Source organism: Hippopotamus amphibius, chromosome 12 (assembly GCF_030028045.1).
Source record: "Hippopotamus amphibius kiboko isolate mHipAmp2 chromosome 12, mHipAmp2.hap2, whole genome shotgun sequence".
NCBI classification, from domain to species: Eukaryota; Metazoa; Chordata; class Mammalia; order Artiodactyla; family Hippopotamidae; genus Hippopotamus; species Hippopotamus amphibius.
The window spans coordinates 86,157,202-86,177,365 of record NC_080197.1 but is presented as its reverse complement, the minus strand read 5'-3'; the positions used below and the strand labels follow the sequence as shown (position 1 = coordinate 86,177,365).

The window sequence follows — 20,164 nt, the reverse complement described above, 5'->3', positions numbered from 1 at the left end:
CCTGCACAGTGCAACGAAGAGAAGCCCACACTCGCTGCAACTAAAGAAAGCCCTTATGCACCAATGAAGACCCAACGCAGCCAATAAATAAATGAATAAATAAAATTTTACAAAGTTTAAAACAAAAGAAAACAAAAAAAAATCACTGGGTAAGTTATTACAGTGGTGCCAGTTCACCCATAACTGCAGTTCTACCTCCAGCCCAAGCAAGACCTGCGGAGGGCAAAGGACCAGGAAGTTCAAGTGCAGTAGAGTAGAAGCTACAAGAAAAGTGAAAAGAAATGCTAATTTTTTTAGTATGTAAATTATAAAAATGCACATCTAATCCCAAATGTGACTGCTTTGTTCCAGACCATGCATAATTCATGGCTGGGTGGGTTTTAGGGACAAAAAAGTCAAGTAGGAAGAAAAGACAGATGATCAAGAACAAACAAAGGGACTTCCCTGATGGTCCAGAGGGTAAGACTCTGTCCCCTGCACTCCTGATCAGGAAACCCAGGTTCAACCCCTGGTCCGGGAACTAGATCCCACATGCATGCTGAGACTAAGAGCCTGCCTGCCACAACTAAACATGTCACAATGAAGATCCCAAGTGCCACAACCAAGGCCAAAAACAAAACAAAGAAACAAATGAAGATGAAAACCAAAGGTCAGATTTTGTTCTGGGCAGTGTTTATATGTCTGTCTCGCAGTCATATCTGCATGTAGAAGTGATCTTGTAGTCAACAGTATCCTAAATTTATTAAGCAACTGAATAAATATATTAAGTACAAAATAAAACTTTTATACTCATTATCGTTTGTAATCTCCCTAACAACCCTATGAATTAAGTATTATCTTTTTTTCTTGGTCTTTTTTTGTTTTTTTGTTGTTGTTGTTCTTTTTGTTGTTGTTGTTGTTCTTTTTTTTGTTAGTGTTATCTCCTTTTTAAGATGAGAAAGTTGAGGTTTAAGAGATTATTTTGTCCAAGGTCACATCCAGGAAGAGCAAGATTTGGGATTTGAACAGAGACTTCTCTGACACCAAAGTATATACTGTATCAACTGCTCTTCACTAAACAAAGAGTACACTCTCCAGGGAGGTTGAAAATGAATAGATCAGAGGATACTATGCTGAGCTTCTTAGAGAAAAAGAGTTTAGATAAAAATCTCAGCCATTGTATTTGTTTTTCTGATAGGGAATTTGTAGATTTAGCCCTGAAGTTGTATGTTACTTTACTAATTTGCATTTAATTAGAATCCAGATCTAAATAGACAGGCACCTCTTTGTGACTAATTCCATACTCACCAAAAGAGATCAATAGAGCAAATCTGCGAAAAAGACAGGGCCACAGCAATTTAGAAGCACAAACAACAAAGAAGCTGTGTGTCTTATCAAGGAAGGCTTCAAAAAGACATAAATTGATCTATATGGGCATAACACACACAAACCCTATTAAAAAAGCAAAATAACAACCAGGTTTCCGGGGGTAGAGTGCAAGAGTGAGTTTAGAGAGGTCAAACTTAATAAGCCTAAAAAAGGTGAATGAAAGTCAGAAGCAAAGTTATAAAGATGTCTAGAGAAAGCTATTAACTAAACCCTTAAATGAAAAATTAGACATTAGAACTCAGAGGGAATTCCCTGGCAGTCCAGTGGTTAGGACTCTGCACTTTCACTGCTGAGGGTCCGGGTTCAATTCCTGGTTAGGAAACTAAGATCTCACAAGCCATGCAGCACCGCCGAAAAAAAAAAAAAAGGAACTTGGGAAGGAAAAGGAATCTGCAGTGATTAAAAGATTAAAATGAGGAATGTGTACCTCATCTTATGCAAATATATGAAAACAGATTCACAGAATAGATAAACCAGTTATTACTCATGTCCCAGAAGGTCCCATACAATACAAAATAGTACAATAATACAATAAATAATGCAATAGTATTTTTTAAATAGCAAGTTCCCTTATAACTGACATTAATCCAATTGAAAATTTAATTCATATACAACTTTTAAATCTCTAAATTTATCAAATGCTACTTTGTTGCAATTTCCAAATTAACTTGTTGAACAGACCAGCATTCATAAGGAACAATACAGAGGAGATCTGGAAGTGAAGAGGAAAATGGGGAAAAAGGTAGGAAGTAGAAATAGATGGAAGTTTAAAGTGAAAGGTAAATACAAGATCATTAAAAGAAGCAAGAAGGAGAAATAAAGTATTAAAACAGAAAACACGTGCTGATGGCATTAACCTCACGTCACACAGGGCGTCTTTCTTCCTCATTTAAGTCTTGGAGTTTGTATAATGAAAATAAATTTAATCACAAACTAAAAATATTCTAGCAGGAAAAGCCTTAGCTCATGTCTAAGAAAATAAGAGCATTTTTAGGAAAAGCAGAATGAAGCAGGATTACTTTATAGAACTAGTATATAAAAAAGATGCAGCTAGGTGGGGCATTTGTGCCATTCCTGCTGAGATTGGAGTTCTCATAACAGACCAGCAGAGGCCATAACAGATCAAATTTTCATAGAGGAGCCATCCATGGCCAAGGAAGCTGACTAAAGATTCAGAAAAATGATAAAAAGACTCAATTTTAGCTCTCTGGTCCCAAGTTATCTGGAATTGTTAGGTACTGGCCAGAGAAAAAAGCTTCAGCAAAGAAGGAAAAGCCCAGTCCTGACTTCAAATACATGCACCTGAAATTTGTGTTACTTTCAAAACTGAATGCTGAAGCTTCAGTCAGTCCTTCATGGTAGTTTGAAGATAGCCCAAATCGCTGCAGCAACCCTATATAAAAGACTTTCTCAGAAGACTTGGGGATACAAAGGGTTCTCAGAACACTCTTTCATTAGGCCTAAATGAGAAATGGCTAGTTCCATCATGCCAAGCCTTCTTCACTTGCCAAGCTTCCCCATGCTCTTCCAACTCACAGTGGTGAGATCATGCTGTACCCCTCACAGCGGACCCCGTGCCTGACAGTGCCTGACTTCCAGGAATCACGTCTGCCTCCTCATGAGGACCTCACTTTCTCAGGTCCTTCAGACTCTAGTTGCCTTGTATTTGTGGTACTGTAAACTCTTTCCAGACAAGATGACCACACCCATTTCCCCTCCCTTTAAATGGCTTCTTAAATAAATCATTTATGTGGGCAAACGTTCTTATTATTGGGGCATAATATTGGACAATCTTATTACTTAATAGCCACATTTTATATACTGACTGGTATTCAGTCCTTGAGTTCTGCAATGACCCTTTTACTTCCCAATGACTCCCTTTAAGCAAGTCTTTATACAATAGAGTCTTCTAGATGGAACCTATTATACTTCAAGGGAACAGTACAGACAACGCTAAGTCAAATAGGATGCTACTCCACTTCTCAGGAGGGACTAAAATCTAACCATTCTCTCTCTCATATACCCTCACTCTAATGGAAACATTAAACCATCTTCTTTATTTAAAATATCAACTGTCACATGGTTGAAGAGGTAAATTCAGCAAATTTTACTTCTAGGAATATATCTTAGAGATACACGCAAAAAAGTTATGAGAATACATGTTTAAATGGACTTAACCTAAATGGCATCCACAGGGAATGGCCTTTTTTTTTTTCAAAAGAATGATGTCAAACTATAAATCCTAATATAGAAAGATGTTCAAGACATGTTAAACACAAAAAGAAAACTGCAGATCATTAGTACCACATGAGCCCATCTGGGTATTTGTATGTGTGTGTATGTGAGATAGAGAGAGAGAGAGAAACTCTTTTGCAATGACTACCTCTATAGAGTGGGACTAAGAGATAAGTAGAAAAAGTTATACCATTCTTTATTGTTTAAATTTATCACTCTGTGTATTGTTTTCATTATGAAAAAGCTAGTTTAAAATTTTCATTTAATTGAAAGGATCAATAGTGAACAAATGCAATTTTTTTTAAAGTAAGTTGAATAATTACAATATTCTATCACTACACCAGTTCTTACCAATTATATAACACTGGCACTATAAATATCTTTTTGGAGCTAAAGAAAGCCTAAGAGATTTTCTAGTTAATTTGAGGATCTATGATTACAAACATAAATTCAGTTCTATATAAATTTGAAAACTACTCTTAAAAAACCCTCTAACTCCCGAGTAAAAATTAGTAAGTGTAAACATAAATATATTAGCAGAATTCTTTGTATCATTTACAGTAAACAAGAGTCACAGATTCAGATATAGAAGGGACCTTAAAAGTCCAACCCCCCCCAGCCTAACATTCAGAAAGAATTGAAATAAATAAATAAATGAATGAATAAATAAATAAAATAAAAAACAGCAGTCTGTTGTGGAGAGAGCTGACTTCCCTGAAGCTGAGAACCAGTCCTAGGAACATAATACAATTAGAAATATCCCCCCAAAATGGGGACATCTGGTACTCAGTCATGAAAAAAGTATTTTGGCCTCATATGTCAAGTTGTTCAGATCAATTTTAAATGAGTCATTTGACTTAATTTTCCAGTTTCAAAATTTTCAATTTCTTTCAAACCAAAAGAAATCAGATCATGTTGCAGGTTGATTTTAATGAACGAAAATCTCCGTATAAAAACATTTAAACTTTATCAAATGCTTTAAAAATATACACATACACAGATCCAAATCCAATACAGAATCTTTTGAACATTATCATTTTTCACCTCAGCATAACTTGTAGAGGGATTTCTGGATAAAACTTTACATGTGAAAAAAGACGTAGAGTCTTACACATGCACACACACAAGCGCGCACAATCACAATCAGGAAGAACTAAAGTATATGTCTGGTAAGAATGGGAATGGGATGGGAATGAATTTCTTGTAAAGCTTATATAAAAGAACTCTACATGAGTAAAAGAACCTCCTACACCAACAGAAGATGCAGAGAGGGGAAAGGGAAAGCGGAGGTTGGTCTAATTCATTAATATTGGGTTGGCCAAAAAGTTCCTTCGGGATTTTCCAAGATGGAAAACCCCGAACAAACTTTATGGCCAACCCAATAAATAGTTTCAGAAGGTCATTCAAGAACAGTGAATTTGGGGAGTTACAGATAATCACTGCGTTTTCATCACCTCAAATTCTGTGACTCTGATAACTGATGATGCTTTGAAAGTGTCTATGCTTTCATTTTTTGTAAGTCTTGATTTGTTCATTATTATTTAGGTGTGGCTTGTCCCTTTTGGTGTTAATTCCTCAGTTCTTGCTCAGTGTTACATCCAATTCACCAGAAGAGCCACAGTAAGAACTGATGGCAAGCACAGAGTACTGCAACGGTGGCAGTCATGGATGGCAAGTTAATAAGAGCCAGACTGCCTAGGTTTGCATTTCAGTTTCACTAGCTGCTAGCTACCTGTTACTCAGCAAGCTCCTCAGCCACTCCATGTCTCCATTTCCTCATTTTCAATTAGGCATCGTTATTACCTACTTCATATAGGATTATTACGGGATTTAAACAAGATCATCCATTTAAAGAATTTATCACACTGCCTGGCACAAACTAAATGTGCAATAGATGTTACTCACAGAATTACAGGGGAACCAAAAGAAGAATCTTGTCTTTTCTCCATATTTCTCTTCTTTGATGAGGTTTTCAGAGGCAGAAAAGATTGAGGGTCTAGTCTTATGAATACAGATGTTTGGTTTTATGTTAGGAAAAAAATTAATGACTCCATACCACAAAATTGAACATCTTTCCATTAAACATCACACAATTCTCATCATTATTATGCCCCCCACACACCCTAAACAATGTGGAGTTTCTACTGATATTCAACAACAACAGGGTCCAGAAATTTCAACTAAGAAATAGCTGCAGAAATACATGCTGGGCAGTAATCTGTTTGTGCCCCAAGAGCCTGGGCCAACACAGATGGCTGGGATTCTGCCTCCAAGGCCTGAACTCCCCCACACACAGTCAGACAGGTCAGGTTCCTGCAGCCCTTCAAATCTCCATTTGCCACCCCCTTTGAGAGGGGAGTTTCCAATATGTGAAGGAAGCAGCAGCTGCTGAGGACGGAATGCCCCACACCTACTTCAGTATGATATGATAGCTATCACTGGTTTCTGCTGTAAAAAAGAAAGAAAGAAAGAAAAAGAATAATCTTTAGTCACCTCTAAAACACTGTAGGAGAAAACTATATTGGTAAGGTTCAAAACTATGTTGGTAAGGTTCTTTAGAGAAAGAAAAGACAGCAGGACAAAGGGGAGTATATTTATTAATTATCACAGAATACCTGTAATAAATATGCATTATAAAAACAACATGCCTCAATTTCATCATTTGTCCATGGAAGAAAATGACAGAAAGTCATCAGTTACACTTTGTCTACTCTGATAATGGCAAGAAGCCATTTCATACAAAGGCACACTCTCTAATAATGTCATTTTATCTCAAATATTCCCTCTCTCCTCAAAGCAACACTATAAAAAAAAAACCCTCGAACTTTTTCGAGAAAGGCATCTGTCTTACTATTTTATTACCTTTCATTGTGTCCAGAATAAAACAGGCTTCTTCCTGAAAGTTCTGTATCATCTGAAAAAAGCAAGAAACTTTGCTGATTATTAAAAACCTTGGCTTGCTGTATCTGCTTTGCCTATGGGGCTTTTTTCTTATATTAGATATAAATGAAAAATAAACCTTCATTTTGTTTTCTCTCTTGTTTAGTTTTCAAATGCTTTAAAAGCTAAGCATTCTAAAACAGCTTTCCTAGAATTCGAGTATGCATTGTCCTGGGCTAACCCCAAGACTTTCCAAGGGCCACACAAATACAGGTAGGCCCATATGCGGGGAACTAAACTTCCATATCTGTTCTTTCCTCAAGTTGCCTGAGAACCTCTTTAGTTTTCCTTTCTCACTTCCTTCTCAAACCCACTTTTCCCATTTTATAAAATAAAGGCAAGAGTGTCATCCTCCAGAATTCCTATGAAGATGCACTGCCCTATGGTATAAAAGCCTCTAGGATACAAAAGTATAACTGCAAATGGGAACTCTAATGAATGGGTAATAAAGTCCTGTGAAGTCACATGGTTTTCAATTCTTTCCTTTCACCAGAACTGAAGAGTGACCCAATCACAAATTGTCAAATGACAGATGATTTAAAACAATTTTTGATAACATCACTATGTAATTTCTGGCACATAACTCAGAAGTTAAAAAAAAAAAAAAATCCAGCAATGCTGTTATAGCAAACCCCATCCATTCCTGTCTATCGATTTATGTGAATCAGGTTCCATAGCACTTATATCTAGGGGAAAAAGAACAGGATGGAACTGATGCTGAGCTCTATTTCTAGCAATCAATAGGCAGTATTTATCTATCGATGAATTAACTGTGTATGGGAGAGAGGGTAAGGAATTGAGTAATCCCATCCATCCCATTAACAGATGCCCTTTTACTTTATTTTATTTATTTATTTTTGGCTGTGCCACAGGGCTTATGGGATCTCAATTCCCCAGCCAGGGATTAAACCTGGGCCCTGGAGGTGAAAGCCCAGAATCCTAACCAGTAAGCCACCAGGGAACTCCCTAGATGCACGTTTAATAAATTTTTTCTTAATGTTTAATAAACACTTATCAAAATATATAACACATTTATATTGTTTTAATCAACTGTATAATTATGGTGATAATTCTATTCAGAATAAACAATTTTCAAATTTTTATTGAAACAAATTTTTGTTTCAAAGAAATATGGTAGGATAATTAATAAAAGATATTCAAGCATAAACACAGGCTATGGTAAGATGAAATTCTATGGGGGAAGTGAATGAAACATGAGTTTACAGAAACAAAGAAATAATTTTAAAATTCTGTTCAAAAAGTATATTCATGTATTTTTTTAAACAGATGACAGTGGTATGAGATTACTCTTATATTTAGGTTACATGGAATATAGTCAGAATAGTGAAGTAATCATTTCATTTTTAAATGTCACATAATACGTCCAGAAATGACATTTTCTGCAACTATTTAAACTTGAACAATTTTAAGTCAACCTAAAATGCGCAAGGGGATATACAGTTTTAAAAAATTATTTTAGGAGGTAAGCAAACAAAAATGTTTGAAAACCCCTTGTCTTAGGAAACAGAGCACTCTGCTGCAGTAGAACGGCTCCTGCTCCCATCATATAGCCAGACAAATCACTGTCATCTGGTGATTCAGCTGCGCTGAAAATCTACCTCATCACTAATGAGCACATGGATTCCTGTTGGCCCCTGCTTGTAGATCTGGCTGATCTGGCAAGGCGAAATGCTGAAAAGCTGAGCAATTTTTTCTGTCAGTTCAACAGCTGTCAGTTCTTCTAGGTAGATGGCGTGGTAAACTGCAAAAGGCAGAAAGCAACAGCAGTCAGTACAGAGTTTCTCTGCTCTTAAAGGTAATCTGATCACTAGGAATGCCCACTTTTCTGAAGGACTCAGAGGCAGACTGCCTCACCTGAAATCCCAGCTCAACCACTTGCTAACTGTGTGACCCGGGGCAAGTTACTTAACATCCCTAAGCCTCATTTTCCTCACCTACATGTTGGAGAGAACAATAAAATCTACCGCAAAGAGGAGACACCAGCTGTAAAAATTAAAACACGTAAAAGTGCTGAGAATAGTGGCTGGCATATATTAGGAACTCAGTAAACATTAGCAATTACTTCTAGCAAATGCTGAATCTGCTGTTTGATAAATTCCCGTCACACATGCTCATAAGTCTTCTCTTCATATTTCTTCATACCCGTCCTGGCCTGTCCAGAACGACCTACCGAAGAAAGTACCATTTGAGTCTCCATCCTCATGCTTCTGCTGCTGCCGCTGCTGCTGCTGCTGCTGCTCCCTCAGCTGCAGGGATTCCTGACAAACATAAATGGTTAGCCGTGGGCGCACCATCCTAAGGAGGAAAAAATAAAAAGCTGTTGGTCAAATTTTTCATGCTGAGCACATTTTAAGGAAGAACTTGTGTATCTGCATTAATGCTATGGAGCAGGGGTTGAAAACTGGCAGCCCTTGGGCCAATGCAGCTCATTTGCTCTGTATTATCAGCTCCCCATCGTGTGCGTGTGTGTGTTTAACTGAATTCATTCCAACAGAAGGCATCGTATAAATCTCTGAATCATTGGTTTTTCTTGAAAAATCAGATCTGGTGATCCAAGCCCTCATTCCTACAAAAAACCCAATAAGTTGCACATTTGTGTGGTGTATGCATTCTTCTGTACACCCCAGACTTGACTGTCACTCATTTACACGTGGCCTCTGCAGTCATTTGAGTTTTTTAACCTTTGATGTAAATGTTAGAAAGATTCAAAATGTGTGAGCCACTGTTCTGTGGGTCAGGTTCAAGATATACCTTCTACTTAAGAGCACCAATACAGTAAACCAGAAATCTTATTTCCCTCATTATCTTCTCCTAACCAGCTTTAGCCTTCTTTCTGTTCTTTCTTCTTAGACAACCATACTGCATTACCTCTTGCTCTGATCATCTTAACCCTTCCTATTTCTAAATACTCTGTAGGTAATACATTTAAAAATGAAAAATCCATTCTTCTTCTCCAGTCGTCAACCCTTGAATTTCACCCCTTTCCTTAAAAGTTTACAACTTGATTTACTATCTCTTGTAATATACACAAACACAAATACTTCACAATCTGTTTCATTATTTAGTCACTGATTTGGTTCTATGGCATTGACCTGTATGTTTTTTCCATCAATATTACTACTACCTATTTTAAATTGTCAATCCCAGAGACTAGAAATTACTCTGTATTCCATGCAATATTTGTAAGTAGACACGTAAGCAATTCCTACCCAAACTTAAGAATTATCTCTCTTCTAGTAAAACTGAGTTCAGGACCTTTGCACCCACTGTTTCTTCTGCATAGAATGCTCTTCCCTCTCATGACTCCAAAGCTTCCATCCTTCTCATAATTCAGTTTAAATACCCCCTCCTCAGAGAGGTCTTTCCTTACTATATTCTGAGTTCTCTATAGGCCATAACCTTGTTTTTGTTTGTTTTGTTTCCCTTCAAAACACTTATCACTATTCAAAATACTTATTGTTTATAACCTTTATCTCTCTCCCTATCAGAAAGCTCATCAGTATACCACCAAAGCCTAATGGCTCATAATTGGGACAGTGAATATTTAATGGAATGAAAAAAACCACCTGGAAATGAAAAATGGAATATCATGAGGAATTCCTCGGATCAAGTACAGTTAAAGATATTTTTCATCTTTATTTGGCTCATAGCTGGCATTCAAAAAGAATGTTTTGACAAGATGTATTTAGCTGTACAAAGAGTATTGTGAAGGGTCCCTGAATTCAAATCCATTTGAAATCCAACCCCACTGATATTTTAACACTAATTACATACCGGCCTTTTAATGCATTAAAAAGTCTGATTCCATCTGCAGGGCCACAGATTTGAATCACATCATCTCTAGTTAGTTTCAATAAATCTGCCCCTGGAATAAATATAAGAAAATGGGTGATAAAGGCAAAGATTCTCTTTGTTAATGACTTTTAAAATGGACTCTGTTACAAGGACACCTCATTACCAGTGTGCTACAGTCATAATCTTTTGCATGGTACATAAGGACCTCCATGACCTGGCCCCTGCATCCTCTCCCACCTCAGTTCCCACCCAATTAACTTACTCATTTAACCCTATGCTTTCACCATATTGATCATGCCTAATAAGGAGGTTGTTCCTCCTGCCTGAAATACTCTTCCACTGTCTGACCAACAGACTCCTCCTTAGCTCTCAAGATTTATCTCACACATCACACATGTTCCCTGTCTCCAGACCCTTCCCCAAACACTTCACTTTGTATACACTTATCTACTGCATCACAACTATTTGTTTACCCTTTTCTGGGTTTTGGGTTTTCTTTGATATTAGATGGTGACTGACCAGGAAGTATGCCTTATCCATTTGTGTATTCCCACCATACCTGGTATACAGAAGGTGCCAAATAAAAGTGAAATGTGCAAAGAAAACATAATATAGTGATATCAAGGGGAAAATTTCAGACTACCTGCAATGCTCCTTGATAAAATACTGTATGGATAATATATTCTTAAAGTATTGCATAGAATAAATATTTTAAAATTAAAATGAGTTTAAACTAAGAGGTCTTTCTGAGTATTTCATAGCACAGCTGCAGCTGGTGAGAAAGTCTGAAGGGTTCAATGAAATTCATTTAATCAGAAAAATGCATTAAGATCTCCCCCCTTCCACATACAAAACAACACGGGGATACCAGGAGGCCCTAGAATGTAAAGGAAATCCCATGCTGGGGAAGACAAAAGGACAAGCAAATTTAACCTGAGAAGTTTGTAAAAAGCCTTGTGAATGTGGAAAAACGGTTTCGATGCAACCACTGCTGAGCCTCCTGAGGTGTGGTTGTTGGCAAGAGGTTCTGAAACGGCAAAAGCATTTTTTTGGGTAACTAAATAGACTCAACTTTAAAAAGGTAAACGTTACATCATTAGGTAACAACAGCCAAAGACGCCCACATTCAGACAGGCTGAGTCTGCTTGGAAGTTGTTTATACATCAGTCTTCTTTCTCTAAACATGCAAGGTATCCGTGGAATCCCATCCTTATCTTCCCCACTAGACTGAAAGTTCCTTAAATACAGCACAGTGTCTGGTTCATAGTCAAAATTTAATAAATGTTTAGTGAATGAATGAATAATATTCGCTAAAAGTTGGGAATTTCTAGTGAGTCACACAAGTCACCAAAGTATTATTAGACATTGCAAATAACTGACATTTAACTTTAGACTTACATCTGTAACTGGAGGGGGCGGCTCTGGCTGGTGGTTTGGTGAACCGTTTCTAAAGAGACGTTTAAAATGAAAGGGTGAGTCCATGATACATACTAGGGTTCATCGTCTCATCGTCTCATTCTTCACTGTCATAAGTCTTAAGCTAGAGATTTTAAGGAATCTGTGCTATTTGGTAAAACATTCTTACCCTTGGATCCAATACTTCGGTTATCTATTATTTTAGCATAAAGACTTTTTTGGGTGGGGAGGGCAGTAGAAACTACGTCATTTTTTTTATTGAAGAAAGTTAACAATCCAGTAAGTTGGGACTGGTTAGATAAATTATGGCATAAACAATACTTAACATAAGCTTATTAGATGTAAACTAAAAATATCAGAATATAAAAGTAATCAATATATTACTACTGTATGAAATATATAAGTATACACACAGATACAAGAAAAAATTAGAATAAAAAGTATATAATGCAATGTGATCACATACTTTTATAATAAAAAACACAGTAATTATTTTTAAAATAGCTTCAAAAATTAGTGCTAATTTGTGATCCAAGGGCTATCTCCACACCCTTGATTTTCCTCTACACTTCCTTTTCCTCTATAGACTGTCCCTCTTCTCTAAAGATTACTTCTTTTACGGGAGAAAAATTTGAGCCTAATAATGAACTACATGACAAAGAGAAGAGAAAATTCTACAACTCTTAAATTCAATATAATATTTTAAATTGCCTATAAGTAGACTGCATAATCCATAGGGTGGTAACATATTTTTCTTTCAAAAAAGATCTTTCTTTTTTTTTTAATTTTGGCCTTAGCTGAAAAATTCAAATTCAGTAATCAAATCTGGTAATTAACTTATCTTAGGGCCCTAGTTATCTATCTATTCCTCCTATAATTTCTACCTGGTTTTATTCTCAATTGTCATGTTTTGAATATTTCAGCTACCTTGTTGTTTTTGTCGGCCATGCTGCGCGGCCTACAGGATCCTAGTTCCTGACCAGGGATTGAACCTGCACCCCCGGCAGTGGAAGCACAGAGTCCCAACCACTGGACCACCAGGGAATTCCCTAAGCTACTTTAATTAAATACTTTCAGAAGTAGGATGAACATAGAGCCTAAATAAATTCAAAAACAAACATTACAACCAAACAATATACTTACACATTTCACAACGAAACTATTTCAAATTTCAACATGGCCTATGTAGAATACGTGTTAGATGCTAGGACCATAGGACAACTTTTTAAAACTGGAGTAGGCATCTATACCAACTTTCAGTTATCTCCGATGGTAAAATACAATAAGGCAAGACTAAATGCATCCCATAGATAATTCGAGAGCTTCACTTTAGCTCTCATCTTCACCTTCTTCTCCCAATTATCAAAGATTCATAATAATTAGGTGTTAGGATCATTCTTAATAAGTAACCACACAGATTTTAGTGTTTGTACAACTGTGTTTCAATTCCCAATTTCCACTCTCTGATCGGGAACTGAAATAACCACAGATAAGCAGTGTGAGGGAGAAGGGGAAAGCCCAGAAAAATCAGTCCCTGAATCACTAAAAACTGAGCATAAATGCTACTTTCTAATAGGGGTGAAAGGAAATTTCCTGGCAGTCTGGAGGTTAAAACTCTGCACTCTCACTGCTGAGGTCCCGGGCTCAATCCCTTGTTGGGGAACTAAAATCCCATAAGCCTTGCAGTGCAGCCAATAAAATAAAATAAATAACAGGGGGGGAAAAGGCTACATAAAACTCTTTCACTCTCTTTTGAAGGTAATCCAAACCTCAGTTATAATATAAGTTCATCAAAGACTGACCAAATAGAAGGTCTTATTGACCTGGAAAGATTTTGTTTATGGAGACATAATGAAAGAATATATACATATTTAGGACAAACACAAACAAATTTCATTTCCCAGACTTACCCTTCCCCAAGAGAAAAACTGCTGTGGGAACTGTTGAAGCCAGGTGATGGGGAATTATTGACATATGTGATCTCAGGCCACGGAGAACACTAAAAACAAAAGGACAACTTAGACACAGACAGTACATTTGACTCTAGAATTCCACTAAAACATTGTTACTCAAATAGTATATCTTTTTTTTTTTTATTGGAATATAGTAGATTAACAATGTTGTGTTAGTTTCAGGTATACAGCAAACTGAATCACTTATACATATATTCACTCTTTTTTAGATTCTTTTCCCATATAGGCCATTACAGAATACTGAACAGAGTTCCCTGTGCTACACAGTACGTCCTTATTAGTTATCTATTTTATATATAGTAGTGTGTCTATGTCAATCCCAATCTCCCCATTTATCCCTCCCCACTTACCCCTGGTAACCATAAATTTGTTTTCCACATTTGTAACTCTATTTCTGTTTTATAGATAAGTTCATTTGTCGAATAGCACATCTTGATTAATAAATCTTAATTTCTCAGAGGCCCCCACAACTAAAAGGACAAGTAAGTTTTGACCAGACTGGGAGCAACGTTTCTTTTTTTTTTTTTAATTGAAATATAATTGACATTAACACTATATTAGTTTTAAGTGTACAACATAATGATATGATAATATGTATACAACTGACCCTTGAACAATGCAGGTGTTAGGGGCACCATCTCCCATTCCACAGTCAAAAATCTGGTGTGACTTGACAGTCAGCCCTCTGTATCTGTATCCTTGGCTTCAACCAACTGTAAACCATGTAGTACTGTAGTACATATTTAGTGGGAAAAAAAATCTATATATAAACGGACCCATATAGTTCAAACCTGTGTTGTTCAAGGGTCAACTGTACATTGCAAAATAATTGCATTTTTCTTTTAAGAGTAAAAAGTACTGACTGAAACTGTCACCAAAAGAAATCCTTTTACCTCTGTGAGTATAGTTGTCTCATAGGAAGGTTGATATTTCTCCTTCTCATGAGGTGTTCGTTTCTCCATTTTCTCCCTATCTGTTTTTTGTTTTCTGTCTGCACCTTTGGGCTGATATGAGAAATATTTTGTTTTAAACTCAAGTACTCACCCTTCGACTCAACAATATTACTCCTTCAAACTTAAAATAGTGACATGTGAAACAAAAAGGTATGTACAATGAGGTAAAGACAAGATCCATCATTACATCTAAGTCTGAAAATAGGATATTTAAATGTGTGATAGAGTTGAAAAAGAATAAGAGATCTACAGCTACAGACATGGAAAAATCTCTAAAGCACATAGTTAACTGAAGAAAGCAAGCTTCAAAACAATTAATACAATATAATCCCATTTATGTTTCAAAGAAAAGAAAATATGTGTATATCTATGCACATGTGTATATAAGAGCAGAGAAGGGAACTGGAAGGATACATATGAAGTTACTGACAGTGGTCACCTCTGGGGAGGAGGTTGGGGAGTCAGGGTAAGAGTGGTAAAGGGGCCTTCAGTGCCATGCTCTGAATACTTTTGTACTAATGAATCTTCCGCAATGAGAAGATATATATCCATGTGATATCCATATGATCCCTTTTCCAAGTTTCCCGTCTCCCACGACCATCCCTATTTAAATTTCTTTACCGGGCATCTCAGTAATTATTTCAATAACCCTAACTTAGGCTGAGCTTTCATGGTTTTTGGAAAGAGACAAGCTGACTTTCTCACTTGGTGACTAATGTTGCAAATGAACAACAAAAGAAAAAGTTTCAAGGGCCAGCACAAGGCCCAGGAATACCTTGAAGACTTTGATCTGGCAGCTGGCTGAGTGCAAGTGCTCAGTATATTCCCCGTTCTCATTCTCCTTGAAGGTATCAATTTGTACTCGAAACGGCACTCCCTTCTCTCCACCATGCTTCCTCATAGTGAACTCTGTGCTAATACAATGCACCTGAAACGCATACAACACCCAGCCATGTTTCAGTACTGTCAGCTAGTCAAAACAGTCAGCAACATTTTGGGGGCAACTACTAACAGCAAAACCTTTAAACCTCTAAGAAAAAACTTCTACTCTCTTTTTGATCACGAAGGGTTTACACTCTCGTGAAGAAATTAAATGATTTACAAGTGCAATGTAAACACACAAATCTAATGTTAACAAAAAGCTACTGTGAGGAATTCAGTAATTGTTTCAGAAAGGACAGAGTTAACATAACAGAAATGGTTTCTGTTAGTAAAACTTTTCTGAACTTTAAGGTAGACTTTAGAAAGCAGAGGCACCATCCATGCTGGGAAAATAGCAGATATGAAAATTCACAAGCAATAGGAAGAAAAAGGTTTGCTAGGCTACTGCATAAAGTCCAAGATCTTGGTAAATCTTAATAGTGGAAACTTGGTTGATCAAATACTAGCTTGGGTAAGTTATTAACTTCTCTAAGCCTCAAGGACTATTCTTACTCCACAGAATTATTGTTGAAAGTCTTAAATAAAATCATGTAAAAAAAGTGTTTACTTAACACAGTGACTATCTGATAGAAGTGCTCCATAAACTATTGGCTATCAGACAAACACCAACAAATAAGAGTTTTCAAACAATCTACCCAAAGGACATAATCAGATATGCAAATCAAATTCTAAGTATAAAGATGTTCAAAATAACTTCTTGGATAACAGTGAAAAATTAGGACAATTTCAATGCTAAATAATTGTTAGGTAAGTACATTCAAAGAATAAAATATTATGCAGCCATTAGCAAGTATTTCTGAGAGAAACAATAAGTTGGGGAAATTAGAACAGCAGTTCAGAAACTCCTCACTGCTTTCAGGCACATGTTGAGAAGTCTGCACTTGTTGAGAAGTTTATAGGCTGCAACCCTGTAAAGATTTCAAATTCAACACATTTTAAGAACCAAACTGGTAGTAAGAGATTCTCTTCAAAACTGGGGCCCTATCTGCAATGTCTTACCTGAATAAACACAGATGTCCTCTTTGCAGGGTCCCACAGGAACTCCACTGTATTTAGTTGGTTTGGATTAGCCCTAGGATCGATTATACCCACAGACATTGGAATATCTGAGAAACAAAAGGTGATCATTGAACAGTTCTGAGTGCTACTGGGTTTAAATAAGAAAGCACAGATTCTTATATTATTGGTCCCTAGTCACCAAGATTTTTGTGTATCATACCCTAAACCTCTTTCTGCCAGTAAAGAGTTTGATTAGAGCTAAAATTGACCTAAGTACTTTCCTCCTAAAACTTTCCTAAGTACTTTCCTTCTAAACTTTCCCACTTTAAAAAGTTTTAAAAATAAGACAATTTAAAAGTACTTTCCTTTTAATTTGCCAAAATTCTACTTAAGGATAGATTCACTCTACACACGGGCTCTACTGTCATGAAAAATTTAATTTACGATCTGTTTCACTTACAGTTTTAAGGTTACTGTTACTGCTAGCAGTAAACTAAGAGGATTGTTATAGAAGGATAAAGCATAATGTCTGAATAAAGGCAGAAAGCATTGTATCACAAATATAAGTGGGGAAAATTTAATGTAATGACTGATGCTGACTTATGAATTCATCAAAGAATCCTATAACAGAGTGACACATGCTCAAGCAGGAAACAAACATGAATGTGCTTTAGAATTTTGCTTTCCATTCCATATGGCATATATATATTTTTTTTAATTTTATTTAATTAATTTATTGGCTGCATTGGGTCTTGGTTGCAGTGCGTGGGCTTCTCATTGTGGTAGCTTCTCTTGTGGAGCACAGGCTTAGTAGTTGTGGCGCACGGGTTTAGTTGCTCCACCACATGTGGGATCTTCCCAGACCAGGGCTCGAACCCGTGTCCTCTGCATTGGCAGGCACATTCTCGACCACTGCGGCATCAGGGAAGTCCCCGCATGGCATATATTTAAATATCATTCTCTGACTTCTATTAATATTCAAATTAGGGGAGAAAGCCAGGCTGATATTTATTATCATAACTATGCTATAACTTTCCTACTGTTTTAGACTCAGTAATTCAAACAAGAAAGCATTAAGTGGGTCCCACTCCACAGTATTAGCTGTGTTGGATTTATCCTAAAGTCAGTTTATCAAATGGACATAAGATATCTGAATGAGAACCAGTATTTTCTCAGATAAAATTAGTAGTACCTTGATTTGTTTAACAACTATGTTTACCAATAGGAGATAATAACCAATAAGAGATCAAAGACACAGATGCCAGAATTAAAAGGACATTCATGAAGAGAGGCCGCATGTGTGTTTGTAAAGATCCTTCCCTTTATGATTTAAGAAAAAGAATTTTTTTTGCTTTTCACTAGTTCGTTGTATTTTTTAGATTCCACATATAAGTGATATTATATAGCACTTGTCTTTCTCTATCCGACTTATTTCACCTAGCATAATGCCCTCCAAGTCAATTCACATTGATGCAAATGGTAAAATTTCACTTTTTTTATGGCTACGTAATATTCCATTGTGCATATATATGTGAACATATATATATATCTCACATCTTCTTTATTTATTTATCTGTTGACAGACACTTAGGTTGCTTCCATATCTTGGAAACTGTAAATAATGCTGCTATGAACATTGGAGTGCATGTATCATTTCGAAGTGGTGTTTTTGTTTCTCTTGTATATATACCCAGGAGTGGAACTGCTGGATCATATGGTAGTTCTATTCTTAGTTTTTTGAGAAACCTCCATACCGGTTTCCACGGTGGCTGTACCAATGTACACTCCCACAACAGTGCACAAGGGTTCCCAAAAAGAAGGAAACTGTGACACATGTTACTATATGTATGAATCTTGAGGATTATGCTAACTGAAATCACCCAATCACAAACAGACTAATACTGAATGATTTCACTTATCTGAGGCACCTCCAGTTGTCAAATTCATACAGACAAAAAGTAGAATGCTGGTTACCAGGGACTGGCGAAAGGGGGGAATGAGAAGTTATTATTTCATGGGTATAGAGTTTCAGTTTTGCAAGATGATAGAAGTTCTAGAGATGGATGGTAGTGATGGTTGCACAACAATGTGAATGTAATTAATGAAACTGAAGTGTACACTTAAAAATGGTTAAAATGGTAAATTTTATGTTATGTATATTTTACACAACAAAATTTAAAAAACAAACAAACAAAATCACCCTCAAGTAATGGATGCAATTGTTGCAGAACTGAAGTGTCTACGTTTTCAACTTCAATTTTGGAATCATTATACCAGTAATTTTTTATACTTAGTCAATAACCACTTCCAGGTTCATGCTAATTGAGCCCCTGGAGCATTTTGAATCAAAGTAAACATCAGGAAAAGAAAACCAATTCTCAGACGATAGTTATAGGTATTTCCTGGTCAATAACTTCTCTTAACTTACCTATATCAAGAATTCTATCTCCAGGTCGGTTCCACCTCCAGCCCTCTAGTTGCTGATGTTCAGTGTATTGGAGCCGCCTGTCGTGGAACACGACACGGAATATACTCTAAAAGGAAGCAACAAAATCAAATGATACAAGGATCTCTTAAAAATCAGTGCTGACAAAGGAAAACTAGCAGAAGTCACCCCCCGTTGGTTTCCAGAAACAACTTAAAATTACTTTTCTTGAGACCTGTTTTACTTTAAAATGCATACCATACTGTATTTCAAGGCAAACTTTATAATTGCTCAAATATAATCTTTATAGTTAACTAGTACCATATTTAAAAGTTGGCTTAAACATCAGCCCTGATTGGTAAGTAGGCATAAAAGACTCCACTGGAAGCTTTTCTATATGCCTCTACCTTTTCTTTCTTTTTTCTTTTTATTTATTTATTTATTTATTTATTTATTTATTTATTTATTTATTTATTTTTATTGGCTGCTTTGGGTCTTTGTTGCTGCGCACTGGCTCTCTGTAGTTGCAGAGAGTGGGGGCTACTCTCCGTTGTGGTGCGCAGCCTTCTCATTGTGGTGGCCTCTCTTGTTGTGGAGCATGAGCTCTAGGTGCGCGGGCTTTGGTAGTTGTGGCACATGGGCTCAGTAGTTGTGGCTTGCGGGCTCCGGAGCGCAGGCTCAGTAGTTCTGGTGCCTGGGCTTAGTTACTCCATGGCATGTGGGATCTTCCTGGCCCCAGGATCGAACCTGTGTCCCCTGCATTGGCAGGCAGATTCTTAACCACTGCAGGGAAGTCCCCCTCCCATTGTCTGACCAAATTCCTTTGTCTCAGTTATACTGTGAATTCATTAATGTCAGTCCAGACTAAGAAAACTGTTATTCATCAACAGTAGCTTCTGGTTTCCTTGTTACTAGATCAAATATCCAGAGACTGCAACTTCTCTAAAGATCTCAAGGAGGTTACTTTATTCCACTGGAAAAGAACTTCACTGAGCCATGAGCCTCTCCTGACATGGAGTGCTAAGCTTTCTGTTTCTGCAGCTCTGAAAAATCCATTTAAATAGGTGGGCTCACTCTGACCCCAAAGTAGTCACAGA

The 20,164-nt window shown here is 36.8% G+C and overlaps 1 protein-coding gene across 2 annotated transcripts in view; it reads right to left on the bottom strand.

The window, feature by feature from the left end:
- Window positions 1-4,513: 4,513 nt before the first annotated feature.
- The window catches only part of TFCP2 (transcription factor CP2), a 59,353-nt gene continuing 43,702 nt past the window's right edge, over window positions 4,514-20,164 (bottom strand). Inside the window, exons 4-15 of one of the 2 annotated variants that reach the window (XM_057703085.1) lie at window positions 19,071-19,176; window positions 16,643-16,749; window positions 15,477-15,629; window positions 14,642-14,752; window positions 13,686-13,774; window positions 11,758-11,806; window positions 11,293-11,386; window positions 10,339-10,429; window positions 8,735-8,859; window positions 8,163-8,305; window positions 6,466-6,517; window positions 4,514-6,051 (exon numbers count right to left, since the gene is read on the bottom strand). In XM_057703085.1, the coding sequence (XP_057559068.1) occupies window positions 6,014-6,051; window positions 6,466-6,517; window positions 8,163-8,305; window positions 8,735-8,859; window positions 10,339-10,429; window positions 11,293-11,386; window positions 11,758-11,806; window positions 13,686-13,774; window positions 14,642-14,752; window positions 15,477-15,629; window positions 16,643-16,749; window positions 19,071-19,176 (1,158 nt within the window). In that variant the 3' untranslated portion in view covers window positions 4,514-6,013. The remainder of the gene's footprint in view (window positions 6,052-6,465; window positions 6,518-8,162; window positions 8,306-8,734; window positions 8,860-10,338; window positions 10,430-11,292; window positions 11,387-11,757; window positions 11,807-13,685; window positions 13,775-14,641; window positions 14,753-15,476; window positions 15,630-16,642; window positions 16,750-19,070; window positions 19,177-20,164) is intronic. The other variant, XM_057703086.1, reaches the window with a different exon arrangement.